The 19,698-nt window shown below is 49.6% G+C and overlaps 7 protein-coding genes across 7 annotated transcripts; 3 read left to right on the top strand and 4 right to left on the bottom strand.

Moving 5' to 3' along the window:
* Positions 1–90: 90 nt before the first annotated feature.
* PENARI_c037G04710 (Zn(II)2Cys6 transcription factor domain-containing protein) lies at positions 91–1,323 on the bottom strand (the record flags this gene model as incomplete). Its single annotated transcript, XM_022636910.1, has 1 exon — positions 91–1,323. One exon carries the CDS (start codon positions 1,321–1,323, stop codon positions 91–93), a length of 1,233 nt encoding a protein of 410 aa, XP_022483218.1.
* Positions 1,324–1,651: 328 nt separating this feature from the next.
* Positions 1,652–3,014, bottom strand: PENARI_c037G07288 (ferritin-like domain-containing protein; the record flags this gene model as incomplete). The annotated part of the gene is made up of 5 exons (XM_022636929.1): positions 1,652–1,900; positions 1,977–2,494; positions 2,544–2,633; positions 2,686–2,871; positions 2,930–3,014. 5 exons carry the CDS (start codon positions 3,012–3,014, stop codon positions 1,652–1,654), a joined length of 1,128 nt encoding a protein of 375 aa, XP_022483233.1.
* A 2,387-nt stretch (positions 3,015–5,401) lies between these two features.
* PENARI_c037G02819 (ankyrin repeat domain-containing protein) lies at positions 5,402–7,029 on the top strand (the record flags this gene model as incomplete). Its single annotated transcript, XM_022636900.1, has 2 exons — positions 5,402–5,802; positions 5,856–7,029. 2 exons carry the CDS (start codon positions 5,402–5,404, stop codon positions 7,027–7,029), a joined length of 1,575 nt encoding a protein of 524 aa, XP_022483204.1.
* Positions 7,030–8,884: 1,855 nt separating this feature from the next.
* PENARI_c037G04405 (uncharacterized protein) lies at positions 8,885–12,951 on the top strand (the record flags this gene model as incomplete). Its single annotated transcript, XM_022636908.1, has 7 exons — positions 8,885–8,958; positions 9,011–10,249; positions 10,301–11,035; positions 11,091–12,143; positions 12,199–12,493; positions 12,574–12,688; positions 12,740–12,951. The coding sequence occupies 7 exons, from the start codon at positions 8,885–8,887 to the stop codon at positions 12,949–12,951; spliced, it is 3,723 nt and encodes a 1,240-aa protein (XP_022483203.1).
* A 492-nt stretch (positions 12,952–13,443) lies between these two features.
* On the bottom strand, positions 13,444–15,096 carry PENARI_c037G01102 (PspA/IM30 family protein; the record flags this gene model as incomplete). Its single annotated transcript, XM_022636890.1, has 2 exons — positions 13,444–14,463; positions 14,521–15,096. 2 exons carry the CDS (start codon positions 15,094–15,096, stop codon positions 13,444–13,446), a joined length of 1,596 nt encoding a protein of 531 aa, XP_022483228.1.
* A 519-nt stretch (positions 15,097–15,615) lies between these two features.
* On the top strand, positions 15,616–17,356 carry PENARI_c037G09983 (WD40 repeat domain-containing protein; the record flags this gene model as incomplete). Its single annotated transcript, XM_022636940.1, has 5 exons — positions 15,616–15,788; positions 15,869–15,978; positions 16,054–16,075; positions 16,170–16,665; positions 16,715–17,356. 5 exons carry the CDS (start codon positions 15,616–15,618, stop codon positions 17,354–17,356), a joined length of 1,443 nt encoding a protein of 480 aa, XP_022483220.1.
* A 1,406-nt stretch (positions 17,357–18,762) lies between these two features.
* On the bottom strand, positions 18,763–19,393 carry PENARI_c037G08455 (dynein light chain Tctex-type family protein; the record flags this gene model as incomplete). The annotated part of the gene is made up of 4 exons (XM_022636936.1): positions 18,763–19,044; positions 19,109–19,183; positions 19,239–19,277; positions 19,370–19,393. 4 exons carry the CDS (start codon positions 19,391–19,393, stop codon positions 18,763–18,765), a joined length of 420 nt encoding a protein of 139 aa, XP_022483243.1.
* Between the last annotated feature and the right edge of the window lie 305 nt (positions 19,394–19,698).

Genomic DNA, 19,698 nt, shown 5'->3' with positions numbered 1-19,698 from the left:
GCTATTGTACATGTACCTAGACGCCGATTTGACTCCCCAATGCATATGCCCGGGACAGCCAAGGACCCTAATTCAGATCTAACTGGTTTCTCAAAGCGCCATTTTGCGCTGGACCCATGCAAGGGCTTTGTCCCATCTCGGATCCCCGGATCTCAAGGCAAGATATAACTCCGATACTAGAGCGTTACCCGAGTTCTTTGCCCACCAGCGCTGCCCATCAAGCTCTTTCAGAAGTACACCCCAGTACATAAGAATGAGAAGCGAGAATGGCTGTCGACACCGGAGACTATCGACAAAGTCTTTCTCGACTGCAGCAAGCCAGGCAAGAACCGGAGCTGGATCCGGAGAACGTGCAAATTTCCCATAGCAATGGCGGAGATGGGCAATGACTTGTTTGTTGATGCGATGTTGATCCGAGTAGATCCCGATCATCACCTCGTCGTTCAACGCAGACAGAAGCGTGAGGGCAGCCTCAGTATCGGAATCAAGTTCTGCAGGTTCACTCTTCCAGAATGCACCCTGCGAAAACAACTCGAGATTGATCCACGACTGACTAACCTGCAGGATCTTCTTAACACCCTGCAGTAACTCGAACAAAATCACGATATTCTCAGTAATGCTCGAGCATTCATCCTTCGTAGCAGTGAGTCTGGGCGCGGTGATACTGATGGCGATCATGACGATCGAGTGTGCAAAAACAGCGTCACAATTCCTTGGCGAGATACTATCGATCGCATTTCGAAACGGCGTCAGACTCCGGTTATAGTACTGCAGCCCCGTATCATGATAAAGTAACGCCTTAGCCGGTTCTGCCGACGTGGCAATGTGCATGGACGCCAATGCCAGAATCCCATTCATCAAGTAATCATGCTGAAGAGCAAGACGCGGCACGGTAGTCTGCCAAACCGTAATTTCTGATTCACTAACACAAAGACTCTGATAAGTCTCGGTAGAATATTTATGCATTAATTCCAAATTATTAATGCCAAACGTGTTCGGCTGGATAGGACTTGAATCTGTGACTGGGTTGGCCGAAACTGCAACGGCAACGGCTGGCAGCGCAGTCGGGGCGACAGAGACCGTAGGCGCATGCGCCGCCGCCGACGCCGGCGAGCCGCCTGACAGCGACCGTGCCGGGTCGGAACTTGGGCGGCGGGAGTTTGTGGCGCGGCCGCGTGCAGCGGCGACTTTCAAGTATGTGCAGTCTAACTCGCGCGTTGTGCAATTTGAACACGGTGGACCCCGCTCGTCACATTTGACCCGCCGGCTCCTGCACTGGTCGCACCCGTTGCGAGATTTGGTGTGCGCGCGGAGAGGGGGCATGTTCGAAGTTAAACATGCCGCGGAGGCCAACCATTCATATTGATGGGTGTGTTCATGCAAGAGAGTTGGGTGGTGAGTTTGCTTAAGGGGTCATGTGACTCGCTATACTTTGGTCTCACTCATTATGTACTTTTGTTATGCAGGAATGTTATTCAAAAGAAGTATTCAGAATGTGAATTATGGGTTATATTATATAGCCTACGATACAAGGAGAGTGTTTGGGCACAGATTAAACTATAAAAGCAGCGATAATCCCGAGATACACTACTAAAGAATATAAAATTGAACCACCCAATGATGTACAATCTGGAAATAACTTCTCAACCACTCACATAAGAGCAGCTGCCAAAACACCAGCACCAACAACACCAAAAATGCTACCCGATATCCTCTTCGCACCATTGAAGACAGGAGAAGAGGAAGCCGCAGCAGTCGCAGAAGTGCTACTCCAGCCAGACATGGAAGAAGTAGAAGCTCGGGTAGGCATAGCCGACGAAGACATAGTCATGTTCTTGTTACCAATCCTATTACCCATACCCATACCCATCATGCTACCCTTAGCTCCCTTCTTCCCAACCTAACAACAAGCAAGATCAGCTCTGCACATGCATAACAGGTAAGGCGACAGCCTACCGACTCCGACTCTACTTTACCTCAACAATAGCAGGACCAGCAACAATGTTGTCATCAGTGGCCGTCTTGTTTCCCTTGGTGAGAACGACGTAGCTCTGCCCGGCAACGCCCTTGGGGACGGTGACGGTGAACTTGCCATCGCCCATGGACTCCAGAGGTACCCAGACGGGACCGGTGACGGTGATGAAGGCGGCGTTGATGTCCGTCGCGCTGGCGTCGAAGCCGGTGCCGGCCATGAGGTTGACTTTGGTGCCAGTCATCACGGTGTCCATGTTGCTCATTGTCAGAGCGGGGAAGGCCTTCACGGGGAGGGCGCCGTTGCTGGAGGGGCAGGACGCGATGAAGGGTGAGGCTACTGTGAAGACTTCGTTGAAGTCCAGGGGGTTATCGAAGGCCTGGGCGTAGGGTGCTTCACCGAGAGAGGCGCGCAGGTAGGCGCTGTGTCGGGCTTCCACGGTTAGGATGCTGCCTGCGGCTGTGAGGTAGGTATCGTTCATTATGGAGGCGGCGGCTCCAAGGTAGGCGCTGACTCCGACACCTGGGATGGTTAGTTGGGAATGGGCTTCAGACTGGGGTTGGTAGCTTACCCTCGAGAACGCTGGCGAGAGCCAGGAAGCTGTTCACATCGGTGGAGGGGAAGTTGTAGGTACAGGCGGCGACAGGGGAGGCACCGGCAGCTGGATATACTTGTTAGTACAAAATTATTATTTCTAAGTGTTGTAAACATACCCTTCAAAGCAGAGGTGAGGAACTCCACGTGAGACTTCTCATCGGAAGCAACCTCCCGTAGGTTGGCATAGAAGGGGTCATTCATGCCAGCCTTGACAAAGTCTTCCTGGGTGTAATTCTTGAGACCCTCCTCATAGAAAGAGGCCTCGAGATGCTCCAGGGTCAGAGCATAGTTGAGGATATCGGCTAGAAAGAAGGAGGGAGAGTCAGCATTTGATCAATTGAGTCTTCGAAAGAGACATACCGTCACTGATGCCACGCTTCACAATAGGAGTAGCGTTGGCAAGACCGAGGGCAGCGCCGGCGAGGGCAATATTGGTGACCTTCATTATGAGAAAATGTTCTGATAATATTGAGTAGATTGGAAAATTGGCTCTGATAAAGAGATTCTTCTACTGCGAAAGGAACAGCCCATTTATATCTGGCACAGAGGAGGCGCAGGGCCCGTATGCATGAGCTCACATTCTGAGTCCAGAATACGACAGAGCCTGGCCAAGGCGAACTAGTTGCTTTCTTCCTAGATTTGGCGCCATGATGCCTGATAATGGACGAAATCTGCAGTCAACAGATAGTGATCGACGGTTGAAATCCAGATCGGGAGAAAGCAAGAGCACGAAAGACTCGGATAGAAATTGAAAACTACTCCGAGAGGACGAACAGGAACAAATTTCCACGAGCTATATTCTGCAGGGACAATTGTAGTGGAGCAAGCCGGGGTAGCTAGAGACCTGTCCTACGGTCGATCTTGCCCTATGGAGAATATAACCAGGCCATAGCTTGAAATGGAGTAGACTAGCGATCTCTCGGGACTTTTTAGCTGCAGGAACTGCTCACGGCTGTGCAGAAATCCGGAGTGAGAATAGAACAACGAGAGCGAGAGCGAGACTAACTGGTAGGAAATAAATTGGGAGAAAGACCGAAGACGGGACCGGGACCGAGAGCGAGACCGAGAGCGAGACCCAACTACTGCTGAAGAATAAGAAGTTTGTACTCTGTACACTACAGTGATTTGGAAACCTTGTAGCATACCAAATTTTGGATATTGACCCCTTGCCTGTTGAACAATATTTGTTGATCATTTTGGCGTCTTGAACTGAAAGCGTGTTTCTGTTCTCTGGACCGTACGGTATACAGTTTTTAGCTTGAATTACACGCATGATGTTTGCCTTAAGTGTACATTTTATTGCAGTATATGGCAAGTCTAATGAATCTCCAGCTAAGCAAACGTATTAATCGAAACTGAACCAGTAAAAGACCTTCTTTAAGGAAGTGTCAAACTGGGTTTAGAGCGAGAGACAGTGGAGAGCCAAAACAACCCACGAAATCTCAAAGTTAGTAAATGCCAATTGCAGTGCGGGACTAATTATGGGAGATAAGGTGGGCTGTGATTGTAGATACATACTTTATGGCGGGTATAAGAGGTTGTTGTACGCGTACAGTATGGCTACCTCCCACGCCTTCGCTGAGCTATTCCCTCGGGGCTCTTCCGGCCAAAGTCTCTAGGAATGAAATTTCCATCTTCGTCCTGCGCCGTTCCATCGCCCTCATCATGGACAGGAATCCACCCATCTGGAGCATTCGGACATAGCCCGCACATATGATCGAATTGGAGATCCAAATAGAGAGGCCACAACGCCCAGACCAGGACCCTCATATATCCACGACAAGAAGGCGAATCATACCTCTTTTCGGGGTCATACCGTCCATCAACTACCCCAACAAACCCCCCGTGAGGGTCATCTGTCGCAACAATAGAGTTCAATGATCTCTCATCAATCATAAAAAGGGACGGCAAAGCGAGACTCCTCACAGTATTCCACCTGCTTAATCTTACGCAGATACTGAGCAAAATGGCCACCAACTTTCTCAATACTAGCACCGTCCCAACGACTCGAGTCGGGGATGATCGCATCCTTATGGGACTCTTCTATCAGCTGCTCAGGGCGGGGGTCATCCCCATAGCGTTTCCGGGGATAGTTCAATTCACTCTTCATCCATTTGTTCATCACGCGGGTCAGCTTTTCCATGGCGATCCGCCACAATTCTTCAGACTCAGGCATGTAGACTGTTCGATAGATGATACATCCCCAAGGAAAATGGTGGGAATCGTTGAGTTAAGAATCGATGGGTAATGCGATCTGCCGTGTTTTCGTACCATGGCTCTTTCTTCCACTTTGCGAGGCTTTTTCGGTGAAGTCCGGATGATGCCAGCGCTGTGGCCAGACCGGGTGATGGTAGTGTTTGTCAAAATCCAATTCCTCGGCCTGGTCGATCGGGTCGTTGGCCGAGGCAGATTCAGATGGGGATGGGGTTGATCTCATCTGTGGAAAGTGATATACCACAAAATAAGCCAAAAAAAGGAGAAGAAACAGGTAGTAAACTATAGATAGCACCATTTTGATAGGGACAGGACCAAAGGAGGTTCAAGCGCGGGTGTTGAAGGAGAGAAGATAAATAAGAAGGGAAGAAGACCTGAAAAAGACCTGCGAGAAGCTTCAAATAGTTAGGCCTCTTCCCTATCGACCAATCATATACAGTGTTAAATTAATACAAATAACGTATTTCCCTACTTCTCTATCTTTACGCCACTCCCCGGCTCATCTTCATCTTGACCGACGCGATCACGACGTGATCAAAGTGTTGACGTTTAGAAATGCCATACGAGAGGTTTCTTGAGCCAAATCCGCAATGTGGGGCTTCTATGACTTGTCCATCAATGGCTTCCTTTCCTGACGGGATTCGCCTGTATGAGGATGATCAAGGAGGCCTTTTTGCGTCAATAGTCATAGCAAATGACGTCGAAAACTTGCTTCGTTACGTTGAAGACTGTGGCCCGCCATTATTCGGCGAACCCGCAGAGTGCGAGGACGACTATTTTTTTACGGCTACCGTGAACGGCAGCACCGATACTCTTCGCGTCCTCGCAGAGATTTATCAATCTGACCACCGTCAGAAAGAACCGCTCAGATCTCGACTTGAACGTCAAAATATTCGACTTCTGAATCTAGCTTGTGCGAACGCTCAGTTTAAGACGGCTGAATATCTCATGAATTGCGGCGCGCCATTGGGCGAAATGTTCAATGAGCGAGGATACGCCGATGCACCTCTTACAGTCGCGTTAGCCGCGCTCAAACTCATCAAAGAGGCCCCCCCTCGGAGAGACGCTCCAGCTGCCAGGGAACTATTGAAGATTTTGTATGCAGTCTGCTGGACAGAGGCGCTTCAGTTCGGGCCACCAATGAACAACTTCCATCAACTCAACGACCTACAGTGCTGGGGGCAGCGGCAGCCCTGGGGAGCTACAACCTAGCATCTCGACTCATTGCCGACGGAGCCGATCTTCATGGAAAAGAGACATGGCATGAGAGAGCCACAGGCTCTATTGACAATGTGACCGCGCTACACATAGCTAGCGGATCCTGGAACCTAGCTTTCGTTCAAGCCTTGCTCGAAAGCTATGGCGCTGATGAATTTGCTCAGGCGGCATCGGCATCTGACAGTAGAGGACGACTTCCTCTTCACTGGGCTTTGCTTAATCTCGATAATACGTTCAATAAACCGTCGGACGAGCAAACCATATCGACGGGGCTCAAAGTTGTTAATTTATTACTGGAGTCCAACCCAGACACTATCAATGTACAGAGCTCACATGGAGCAGCCTTCAACTTCCTCACAAATGGCTATGTTATGGGTGCTGGAAGTCTGGCCCTCATGAAAGTTCTCCTCCGCTTCAGCCCAAACATTAGCACTGTCAACGCACAAGATCAATCAGGTGCAACTGCTCTCTTGACAGTATTATCTTACCATGAGACGTGCAATATAGTTCGTGAAAGTTACACTATACCATTGGTCGAGCTTCTCCTCGCCCATGGAGCCGACAGGACGGCCTATGACAGGAAAGGTCAAACCGCGCTACACAAGCTAGCTGCTAGCCCATCATACGACGACCCAATCAGTCCAGATCTGCTTGAGAAGTTCATTCCGTCCGTCGATATCAACAAAGCCGATGTCAACGGCTGGACGGCCCTTCACTGGATGGCAAGAAACCTGCGGCAAGTCGAGGCGTCTCGTTTACTAGTCCATCGGGGTGCTGATGTGAATACGGTCAACAAAAAAGGCAACACGCCTCTCCATGAAGCGATGGGAGGCAGGCTCATAAGGAAAGAGATGGCAGACGGAACGCTTGATTACCCCACCCTTGCAGAGAAGATCCGGGTCCTCGACGAGATCGTCTCGATATTACGAGAAGCCGGCGCATCAATAGATCAGCCTAATTTGGCACGCCAAACGCCCGCGCAGCTACAAGAGCAAAAGCGGGCAAGATGGGAGAAAGGGGGTGAATAGTTAACAGGGATAGCGATTCTTGCCTGGTCAGGGAGCTCTCTAGGACTCAATATCGAGGTCGAGCGATAGCTCAACGGAAACATGGCTCAGCATGTTCTATTTAATTCTTGCCCTTCAAATAGATAAATGCTATCATCTATATATGTGTGCAGATCTGAAAATCATTGATACTATGTTGATAAACATTTGAAGCTCCAAATGTTGTGGGAACATGGAAACTGCAGGCTGTACATATGTAGTTAAAGTGACAATATGTACGGGAATCCAATTGAGGAACTATAGAGCCACTGAACGCATCACCTGTGGTGGGTAGTCCATCTTCTGGGGCTCTGCGTGACTCGAAGAGATGACTATGAGGAGCCAGTTTTTCTGCATCCCGAATCAAGAACACTGCAGATGCCAAAGAGCCAATACTCGAGCCAAGCATACAGATACTAAAGCCATCATGTTTCCGTTGGGCTTGGTTTTGATCAGACAATTTTTGCGGGTCACTTTGATTTATTTGCTCGCCTCGTAGGTTTCTGTGATCCTGGTGCTGAAGGACGTGTGACGACTGGCATTAGTCCTTGGGTGTTTCACCAAAACACGACCGCGTTTTCCAACCAGCCAGACATTTTACTGACGTCGTATTCTATCCTTATAAGTCACAAACAGCTGGACAAAACAGAATTCCCCAACTATTACCCCAACGGCGAGCACGAGCATGATGTGTTGATACTCATGCCTGGAACAGTGTCGGCATATATATGAGTCAATCTTCGTATGCTCGGTTTAGATTCTCGGATTCTGTGGTACTTAACCGTATTGTTAATGTAGAAAAGCATGGAGGTGTTTGGGTAAGCAATTATCTCCATTTTAGTCGAGGAAACATGTGAACCAATTGTACACCGATATTTTACATACGGGAAAAACGACTAGGAGCAAAGAGTGTCGATGTAACTTAAGAGTTGTTGTTGCTCGCTTCCGGGTAGATATCGGCAAAATATATACCGAAGCCCACACGGAGTAAGCCCACACGGAGTAAGCCCACACGGAGTAGGCCCAAAATTGAGTCCAATGTCCCGGTCTACATTGTTCTGTACCTACCAGGGTTGGGCTACTGCCTCAAATTGTTGTTTATCTGAGGATAAACCATGGAAGAAGACCGGAAAGATGGGATATCATATGAGATATGGTTAAGTTCAAGAAAAAAAGGTGCTCTAACTGCGACCCAAAATTCTTTCGGTAGATTGGCTATAAAACTCACAAGGACAGTGACCAACTTTGTCTTAGAAGAAGCGACATTCTGCAAAGGGCATTATAGTTGATGGGGGTAACCACCAGCAATGCATTCTGCATCTCATGTAAAAATTTGAAATTATTTTAACTTATTCTCCTAAAACGAGCTACCCAGTACGTCGACTATACGGGAAATGGAAGCAGTGAAAACAAGGCTTTGACCCTGATCCCTTCGCCATAGTTGCAGCAAACTAGACCAAATGGACACCAATCATGCCGCAGCTTTAGCCTCATGTGCCTGGAAAAGAATTTGAGATAGCCCAATAATAAAGAAACACGGAAAAAAGAAGGAATTCCGCCCATTAAGTTATAGTCTGACAGCTGACTACTACAGTCGGGAAAAAAGAAATACAAGTAACTGACAGGTCAACTAATATAAAAATGCATCTAGAATCAATATCGACTGTTCTCCCTATCCCATGGACGTCGGATAAGTTTCTGCACGGCCAATGAACATTTGGGGGTGGAGAGCTCTTCATGCACAAGCCGGTTTAGTGTCTTTCACGTGCCCCACCCATGGGGAATTGTCAACGGCTGTTTTATTCGCTCAAGGGTTGTTCTCCTAATTGTCTAAATTATGGCAGGGACTCGAGCCTTTCATCCTGATCCTGTAGAGGAGGAGGAGCGCGAGCGGATCCGCGATTTATCGAGGTATGTAGCGTTCCGTCCGTATCGCACTCGTTACTGACCATTGCCCCAACAGGTATTACTGTACAGTAACACGGTCACTAGCAACGACAGATGCAGGGGATGAGGATAGCCTGGCTGCACCACAAGGGGACGAGCAGCCGGCGAGCTGCGAGCTTGCCCAGGATATCACCCTGACCGCTCTGGCGCAACTCGGCGTGCATCGTTTTAACTGCAACCGATCCTTTGTTTCGATCATAGACGGCGAACTTCAGCATATCATTGCCGAAGCCACGGCGTCGGTTTCTCTACGCGACAAGAACCGGCATCTACCCGACGATGGCATCTACCTCGGAGCACGGTCTCTCGATCTGATGTGGGGCGTGTGTCCCCATACGATCCGATTGTTCACAGGGCGCGAACCAAACGATATAGAATCGGGCAATGTGACAGCAAACCGCACTCGCTACATTATTCGAGATTTCCGTGCGGAGGACTGCTTCAAGGACCGACCATATGTTCGAGAATGGCCGTTCATGCGGTTCTATGCCGAGGTCCCTCTCTACAGCGCCACGGGTTATGTGCTGGGCTCTTATTGTGTGGTAGACGACGAACCACGCACAGTGTTTGGCGATTCAGATGTTAGAGATCTCCAAGAAGTTGCTGATGCTATTGGCCAGCACTTGGAGAATGTTCGAATTGCCCAGGCCCATATTCGCGCCGAGAAATTGGTCAAGGGCCTGACCAGCTTTGTGAAAGAACATGCAGATTTTGATCCAACAGAGGTCTCGAATAATGGTCTCCTTCAATCAAGTGTCAGTGCGGCCAACATGTCACCAAAAGCGAAATCGGAGAGCGGCGAGAAACCGGTTCCTTCCACGCCGCCGGGTGACATAGACGCCCCCAAGGTCGATATTCACAGCCCCGAACAATCACCCACATCAACTATCACACAAACTTCCAGACAAGCATCTTCGTCAACTGTTACTGTAGAGGAATCTATGTTTTTCTTGCAAGACCAATTATCGGCGACCGATCCCTCTCTATATTCAGGCGTTTCTGATCGGCCGATATCTTTGAGCCCTGGAGAAGAAAAGACGCTTGGAGATGTCTTGGACCCAGAGGATTCAGTCACTGCAGACGCGACCCCTGTTCAAAACATCGAAAGGGACTTTTCGCTGTCATCATTAACCGATAAACGTCCTGTGTCGGAACGTGTTGCAGCAATTTATTCTCGTGCAAGTCTTTTGCTTCGGGAGTCCATGGATTTAGATGGAGTCGCGTTTCTCGATGCTTGCCCGACAAACTTTGCGTTGTTAGTGCAGAATACCCTTGATACTAGAATCGTTCTAACTTCTTTTTCCAGCGCGCCAGAAGAACCCGATAAGTGGGAGCCTTTACGACCAACACCTGACACAGACTTCCCAATGGCGCCGCTTCCCAGTCCGCTTGGTCTGCCGAATGTTGTCTCTCATGAATTCGATGAGCCGTGCGATACGTTAAGTTGCGCCATTAAAACAACACCAAAAGGAGACGCGAGCTTAGGCCGTCCGCCTATCATACGAAAGGGACTGCTGCATCGACTTCTCAGAGCCTACCCTCAAGGTCAAATTCTGAGTCTCGAAGATGCGATCGTGGGTTCCAGAGAGGACTACCTGTCGTCTTCCTACAATGAAACTTTACAATCTGGACCAGAGTCATTCAAAACACAGTCTATTACAAATGAACTCGCGAAACGTCTTCCTGGTGCCAAATGCGCTCTCTTTCTTCCTTTGTGGGACTGGAACAAGTTCCGCTGGCTGTCTGGAATCCTAGTATGGACCACAAGCAGCTACCGGGCACTTGGCCTAGAGGAACTGCACTATTTTAAAGTTTTTGGCGATTCCATCATCTCGGAGATTTGTCGGATCCACTGGGCCAGCACCGAGAAATCAAAATTCGACTTTATCTCCTCGGTCAGCCACGAGCTTCGTTCGCCGCTGCATGGCATCTTGGCGAGTGCTGAATTACTCCACGGAACTTCTCTTGGCTCAGCCCAGGAGGAAATGGTGGGCATGATTGAAAGCTCTGGGTTGACATTACTCGACACGACGAATCACATGTGAGTACACAGTTCGCGCACGATTTCTTTTACGTCCCCACTAATCAGTTTCTAGGTTGGATTTCTGCAAGATTAACAATCTTAGACAGACAAATCGACTCAATGTGACCGCCGCCGATGGTGAAACAGTGACTCTTGTCTCTGATTTCGACATCAGTCACTTGGTCGAAGAAGTTGCAAACATTCTGTATACTGGACAGAGGGCCTCCGAACATGTTGCAACTACTAGAGAGCGGAGGTCTTCAAGCGTGAATTCAGGTCATCTAAGCAACCTTCATTTCGGCCACCAGGACCAGATGTCAGTTGTTGTTCGAATCGACCACTCGGATGCCTGGAGGATTCGGTCTCTGGCGGGTGCCTGGAGAAGGATTGTCATGAACCTTCTGGGGAATGCCATGAAATGGACCTCCGCTGGGTTCATCGAGGTGGCGCTATCAAAGATGAAGGGTCGATGCGACAAGTTACCGCTGATACACCTATCTATTACTGATACCGGCCGTGGGATTGCGGCGGACTTTATCAAACACAAGCTATTTACCCCCTTTTCCCAAGAGGACCCACTAACAGAAGGCGTCGGGCTGGGACTTAGCACCGTCCATCAATTGGTTACGTCTCTCGGGGGCCACATCAATGTGAGGAGCGAGGTTGGAATTGGGACACAAGCCGATGTTTATATTCCTGTGCAGTATTTGGAAGCTCGCCCAGACTGGGATATCACACGCGCATCATCGACCACAGCCCAAGAATCGACCGATTCAATCCATGCCTGTTTAGTTGGGTTCAATGAATACCCTGACCTGGGAGAGACGCCAACTGGAATACTCACCGTTGAGGGTAAACGAAAGCTCTCCATTCAAAGCACCATTGCCAGTATCCTCATGAAACATCTTAATTGGAAGATTTCCCTGGCTGATACTATGGAGAAAGCACGCGGCCAAGTAATCGTCATTGAGGAAAGATTACTTCAACGCGCAATGGAAGAGAACGAGAAACTGGCCTTAGAACTGTCCACGAAGAACAGATTACACTTCTTCGTTGTACTACTCAGTGGGAATGTGCCGCTCATCCCTAATGAAAGATTGGTCAACGTCATTCGAATATCTCAGCCGTAAGTTCTCTCTCGTTCTAGCTGAACAGAATGTTCATACTAATTGCCTTTGCAGTTTCGGTCCACAGAAAATTTACAATGCCGCTGAAAAGATTATGAAATGGCGAGAAGTACAAGAGCCACATAGTTCTCCCATCCTTGCACCTGGTGCCACCCCCGCGATCCTTTTTCCTGGCCGGGAAAGGGAGAAAGACACCAACCCGATGTCTGATATGGACGAAAAGAGGTTATCTCAGCAAACAGTTGAAGCGGCCAGCCCTCCTGGATCAGCAATCTCAACTCCGAAGCCATCTAGCAGAAAGAGCCTTGCACATGTGCTCATTGTGGATGATAATGAGATCAATGTGAAGGTATGACTGATCCCCTTATCCAATTACATGCAAATTCGATATGCATGACCCTCATCCTTGCATACGCTGACACCACATAGATCCTGGCCACATTTATGCGAAAAATAAGCTGCAGCTTCGACACAGCCTCAAATGGACTAATTGCACTGGAGAGATACAAAAGCTCACTCTACCACTACGACTTCATTCTAATGGGTACGTTTTCTTGTATAATCCATCTTATACAGCTTATTAATCTCTAAACAGACATTTCAATGCCGGTAATGGACGGCCTCGTCTCAACTAGTAAAATCCGCGAATATGAAAAAGAAAATAACCTCACACCATCGTGCATCATGGCCGTCACCGGCGTTTCCTCAACCGGCTTCCAGCAACAAGCAAGTACAGTCGGCATCGACAAATACCTTATCAAACCTACTTCCCTTCACGAGCTCAAACTTCTTATGAATATTGCATGATACCTGATACCATTTCCGTTCGGTCTGGTTTGTCTTCTTGCACTGCGCGGTGTTGGCGGTTTGGTTCTATATGTACACGAAGTAATAGTATAGTAAAATAATCAAGAAAGCAATACAACAATACAACAATGATGTGGACGAATTAGATGGAATGTATTAGTCTAAATGTAACGCGAAATCCTCCCCGTATCAATTACATGTACATGGCTGCAAATTGTCTATCGAGTCTTTCAACTCGGAGCACATCTGTTGAACGAATGTTGTGCCGAAAGACCAAAAAATACTCGAGCGGCTCTAAGGATTGGGCTCTTGTAGTTCTAAAGAATGCATGCAGATTAAAATTTACTAGAGACAGGCATTCAATAATAATAATTGTTCATTGGATATGTAACCCTTGGTATCGTCGCGATCCATCGCAAGTACATCAAAGCAAGAAAACAGAATCGCGGTACTCCATATCTCCATTCCATTCATGACCATTCAACAGGGAAACTAGTCACTGCTCATCTCGGTGTCCTGCAGCATAGGCTGGTACAGCGCAGCCGAAAGCTCGTAGTATCGTCGCTGCCACAATTCTACCTCGTTCTGGAAAGCACGGGACAGCGAAGCAAGGGCATTGTACTTCTCAACAAGTTCTTCATATTTCTCCTCGGAGCTCTGCACCTGGGACTTGCGAATTGCAATGTTCTGTGCCAGCATCGAAGCCTCAAAGTTAAGGACTGCATTCTTGGACTGCAGGGTCTCGACGTAAGTCTTGCCAGTATTGGGATTAGTCGGATTGAGTTTGTCCAGCTTCTGTTCCATACGCTTCTTGTCGGCAATCAACTGAGCGATTTGGCCTCGAGCGCTCTCCAGCTGGGTACTGGGTGGGCTGTAGTTGGTGTATGGGCCCCGGGCATGGCGTTTGGCAGGACGAGAAGTTCTCATTGGACCGGGCTTGTGCACCAGCTTCTGCGGGGTGACAGAGGTGAACGGCAACATGTACTGCTGGTCGGCTTGCATGAGGCCCTGGGGGAAGCCCCGGGGGATATTGATGGGAACAGGCTGGTGGATTAACCGAGCCTGAGTCTGCAACGCAGCCTGAGGGATAATGTGATGCATGCCCTGGGTAGGAGACAGCTGGAAGGCCTGAGGAGGAGACCGGCAGGCACCTTGGAAAGCATGCTGAGTAACCTGGGAGTGGGCCTGCATATCAGTATGGGGAAGAAGCTTGTGGATAACCTGGGGAGACTGTTGAACTCCTTGAGCAAGGGGCTGGGGGACGCCTTGGAAACGAGCATGCTGAATGGCTTGAGGGAGTACCTGAGTAGCAGCCTGGGGGAGAAGGCGATGCATGCCCTGAGTAGGAGACTGCTGAATGGCCTGGGGCGTCTGCAAGTTAGTCTGAGGAACAGACTGGTGGACAACCTGAGGAGACCGGTGAATTGTCTGAGGAAGAGCCTGCGAAGTAGACTGAGGAACATCCTGGTAAGCTATGTGCTTGTGGGTCTTCTGGGGCTCGGTAACAGAGTTCTAAATGTAATTAGCATAGTCAAGCAGTTGGATGAAAGATCTTTGCGGAAACTGTACCTTTGCAGGGTTGGGTTTCTTCGAGGTACTGCCAACCTGCTCTAAGGCAGTGGCCTTCTTCTTCGAGGCGGGCAGAGGCATAGTGAGCACAACATTGGATGTAGATTCCTGAGGAGGCACATCGTCTTCATCGTCAGAGATAGAAGCCGAAAGAGCAGTCACAATATCAGGCGCATCTTCGTCAAGCTCAAAGGACGATCCTGTCCATGGATTGACCCAAGGATTTCCTCCCATAGAATCAATAACTTTGCCGATCTCTGCGGCCCGCTCCTTGACAGATCCGCTGCGGGAAGTGTTGGGGGTCACCTCCCATTCTCCGGGCTTGGAGTCCGCGATAACTGGGTTGGCATGAGTGTCAAGCTCCGTGTTATTCTCCTCGGCATGGGCGTTATGCTGCTGAAACTTTGCAAGTTCGCCGTCGAAGTCAAAGTAGTTGGGGTCGTTCACGCCCTTAGGCAGCGCGGTATCGTCAGGGCTAGGAGAAGGATCCGAAGGGGGGTAATTGGAGGCGGCATAGTACCCTTCATAGGGGCATTCAACAGCATCCGAGTAGGAGCAAAAAGGGAGACCAGCCATAATGAGTTACAATGATCGAGACTGCCGAGAATTGGCACTGAGGAGGATTGTCGAGGGAAGAAGAGGGAGGAAACGGGGAAGACATAAAACAAGCGCGTGGTGTTCTGACAAGGAACAATGGGAAGCATAGAATAATAAATTGCTATTTTTCACTCCCAGATTGGGAATGAATAGAATAACCCAGCCAATGAGCCGGAGGCTCTCGTTGTCTGCCACTGTGATCATGTCTTGGATTTGTTTATTCTGCCGGCCAATGAATTGTTCTGCCGGCATTACATACGTCATGTACAGTACAAGTGCACCACCGCTATTGTGACCGCCCTTATTCACCCACCATCTGTTGAGAGCTACTACCACTAGATCTACTTATTGAGTGGGATAAAGCAAAGAATAAACCAGACAGTCACTATGCTCAGACAAAGGAGATGCTAGATATCTAAACAAGGCATTCCCCCATGCGGCAACTGAAGTTGTTCAATGGTATTGACCGCCTAAAGGTGAAGTACCTGATTGGCCAAAATGCCGCAGACACCCACCATGAGTAACTCCCAATCAGGACTAGTGGCAACCACTATCAATTTAGATAAGAATGCTTGGCCGGTTGCTCTTCACCGCCCACTGGACCGCCACGCTCATTCGTCAAAACTCCCCGTCTCCTCGACACCGCTTCTATCACGTGAAACCTTGATCACGTGTAGAAATGGCAACTCGCCGGATGACATCCGGGACGGGGTCTCCGGTGTTAGCTCCCCCCCCCTCGTCGCTCAATTAGCTCCTCCTTGGACGAACTTAGCATTACTGAATGCGACGATATCGCAACTCCTGATTCCGCCTCTGACAACACGCCTGCAACCTTTGACATGAGTGTTATCCTTTGCACTGGTAAGTGAATCGGAGACCGCAAACCTCCCCGCATTCTTTTCATTCATAGTGCTAATGAGGGTTGGCATGTTCTAGCGGGGTATGACCATACCATCCGGTAAGTTGGAGCTCAGCAATAGCGCAAACGCTTTCTTGGCGACTGCAAAGGTCGCAATCTGTGGCAGGACTTGCGCTGATATTGTCTCTCACAGCTTCTGGGAAGCACTCTCCGGTATTTGCTCGCGTACTATTCAGCACCCGGACTCCCAGGTCAATCGCCTGTGCATCACTCCTGACAAGCGATTCCTCGCGGCCGCGGGCCATAACAATGTCAAGCTGTTCGACATCAAGTCGACCAACCCGAACCCTGTGATTACTTTCGAGGGTCACACGAACAACATCACCGGCGTTGCCTTTCACTGCGAGGGCAAATGGATGGTCACTAGCTCCGAAGATGGAACCGTGAAGGTCTGGGATACGCGTACCGGTAGCCTCCAGCGCAACTATGTCCACCGTGCCGCCGTCAACGATGTTGTTATTCACCCCAACCAGGGCGAGCTCATCAGCGGTGACCACGCCGGAATGGTCCGTGTCTGGGACCTGGGCGAAAGTGTTTGCACTCACCAGCTGATTCCTGAGGATGACACTGCTGTGCTTAGTGTCAGCGTTGCCAGTGATGGATCTCTGCTGTGCGCTGGAAACAAAAAGGTATGTGTTGCTGATTCTACGGTCAATGATGCGTACTGACTTCTGGCAGGGAAACGTCTACCTCTGGCGCATGGTCCAGACCGACGAGACCACTCGCATTATTCCTGTCTGCACCTTCCAGGCCCACAAGGACTACCTCACCCGCGTTCTGCTCTCTCCTGACGTGAAGCACCTGGCGACTTGCTCTGCCGACCACACTGCGAAGGTCTGGAACCTCGATGCTGATTATCTGCCTGCCAAGGCTGTTCTCAAGCAATGGAAGGAGAAGGAAGCCCAGAACCCTCCTGCGGAAACCCAGGCCGAAGTTCCAACTCCACCAACTGAGACTCCTACCCAATCCCGCGATTTGCTGCGCATCTTCGACACCCCCGCCCAGGACCGTGACCTTCTTCGTATCACCGACAACCCTCCCCGCCAGGAGACTCCCCAGCAGACGTTCACTTCGTCTCCCGATGGCCCTCCCATGGACCCAGTCAACCACACCCTGTTCCTGGAGACCACTCTCGCCAACCATCAACGTTGGGTCTGGGACTGTGCTTTCTCTGCGGACTCTGCTTACCTCGTGACCGTCTCCAGTGACCACTACGCTCGCCTGTGGGAGCTCAGCACTGGTAACATCATCCGCCAGTACAGTGGCCACCACCGTGGCGCCGTGTGTGTTGCCCTGAACGACTACTCTGAGCCTCGCTAGGGGCGAGTCGCGAGTTGAGTCGTTTTCTCTGTTTAACGGCGTTCCGTGGTTTCGACCTAACGGTTTCGGGTGGCGTTCTTTGCTTCGGTTTATTCTACACATGGCATGGCGCAAGCAAGGATAGGTGTTTTAGGGTTATCTACATGGCGTCGTTGAGGCACATGGGTATCTCTTTGTTCCTTGATTCTGAATTCTTCTGATGTTTTCTGATACCAATGACTGTTCTATGAATCTGACAAACATGCTCAGATAGTTTTTATCAATACCACATTAATCATGTTAATCCCGCCCTCTCTCCAGACAAATGTAAGCTCCAAGGCAGCATGTTATCTAGGCGTCGTAAACAGATTGTCATTATCACCCCAAGCATAGCATCGACCGAGCGGCTGTCCCTACCCTCAGTTGCTGTAACGGATTCATTCACCACGGCTCGGTTCTTCGGTATTTCGATCTATCCGTGAGTTGAAGAGCCACTCCCGTCGTCACTGATAGGACGTAAGGGCTCGGAACATCAGAAAGACTTTCGCGCTCCGCTCCGATGGAGAGCCCATAATCCCACGCCTGAGCTCCTCCAACTCGACATCATTCAGAAATTGCCGAGGCTGAGGGCCTGGATGAGCTTTTGTTGATCAGTACGGGGGGATGCTGCCAGGAAGGCTATGGAAGGCGTACATTCTATTGGTGGCGGCACTAGTCAGGGCGCTGGCACAAGCACGAGCGATGGCGCTGGAGACGTCACGGACATCAGCATGAGCCGAGAGCTCTGCAGAAGTATTGTCGGCTTGCAAGCCATCTGTGACATTGGTGGCTGACCAGTGTCGGGCAGATATGTTAATGGTAGGTTGAGTGGATTTATTGAGAGGAAGCAGGATTGTTGCTGCTAGGCGTGCGTAATGTGAAGGGACTGGGGAGCAAGTTCTTGGTGGCACACATAGAAAGGGGATTGAAGGAGCTGTAGCTCCCAGGTGTGAAACTAGATGGGTGAGATGCTCATTGTGATGAAGTATCAGACATAAGAAGAAATGAATGTAAGCAGGATGTGGCGAATAAACAAAACGAAGTTAAGAAAGGTCAGTACAAAGAATGTAAAGCTCGTTGGAGGTACTATCTAAAGCCTGGAACAAAACGAAAGAATCGTTTTTCATCTCGCTAAGAGAGGTCAAACCGATGACTACAATCCCACGCCGTGGGATATCTTCGCAGCTTTATAGCTTTTAAAAGGAACATTCAAAGGAAATTTTGTACAGACGATTAGATATGAACAATCAGAATTGAGGGGGAAGGAGGTATTCAGGAATCCAATGCCAAAGTTGCTGGTGATAGATGATTATGACAGTCATAAATGGAACAAGAAGGTAAGTAATCAAGAGCAGCACGGTGCCATCCAGAAGGAAAAGCGAACGCTCTTATACCACCGAGAACCAAGTAACGCAAACAACAACATCTAGACCCCGGTCCTCAGCACCCTCGTACTTGAAAGTCCACATGCCATCCTTGTTAACATCCCAGAAAGCACCGGAGGCAGAGTGCATACCCCGCTTGCCAGCGTTGCTGAGCGCGCCTTCGGCGGCAGCAGTCTCGTCAATCACGCCTTGCTGCACAATAGTGCTGTTCACGGTGAAGCGGTAGGGAGGGGGCTTGGAGGCTTCGGGGGCGGTGGCGCTGATCAAAGCTTTGAGGACGGTGTTCTGTTTTCTTGTTAGAGATTGCGTCGCAATTCGCGTAGGGCGTGGTTGCTGAGTGTGCTCTTACAATAATCTCGGAGTTCCAGGTGCCGACGGCATCATGCTCGTAGCCCTTGCTGTTCTTCAGGGCTTCGGCGCAGGCCTGGATGTATTGTTAGATCCGGTAGCTTTTCGTGTTTTGGGAGGGAGAATCGTACCTCGGTGGTGATCTTGGTAAGATCGGGGATGGGGATGGGCTGTAGGCGCATTAGCCGAGTCTCAGGCAACAAGAATGAAAATGATATTCATGCTTGAATCATCTCTGCGCCATAACGCGCGGTTGACGTACAGATGCAGCGGCCTCGGAAGACATTGTAGATAAAGGGATGCGCTGAGTGTGGAGGAATCAAAACTACTGTATATCAGATCGAATTAGCCCTTGGCCTTGCGTAATTGGAACTGTAACGCGTTTAGTCTCCATTGGAGCTGACATCATGTCTGAGATGCCACGGGGGATGCGCGAGCAATGCGGGGAGACAGGATGCCATTGCTGGGGCATCGTGGGGCAAACGCGTCTGCTGATGAGGGAAAGATCAGGAGCATCATACCTTGTCTAAGTTCAATCGGTCTAGGGGAGTATGACAGAGAGATGTAGGATTGCTTAAATCTGCAATGTTT

The sequence above is a fragment of the Penicillium arizonense genome (assembly GCF_001773325.1).
Source record: "Penicillium arizonense strain CBS 141311 chromosome Unknown PENARI_contig037, whole genome shotgun sequence".
Lineage (NCBI taxonomy): Eukaryota > Fungi > Ascomycota > Eurotiomycetes > Eurotiales > Aspergillaceae > Penicillium > Penicillium arizonense.
Note: the sequence above shows the minus strand (reverse complement) of the source record. Positions and strands in the feature narration are given on the sequence as shown.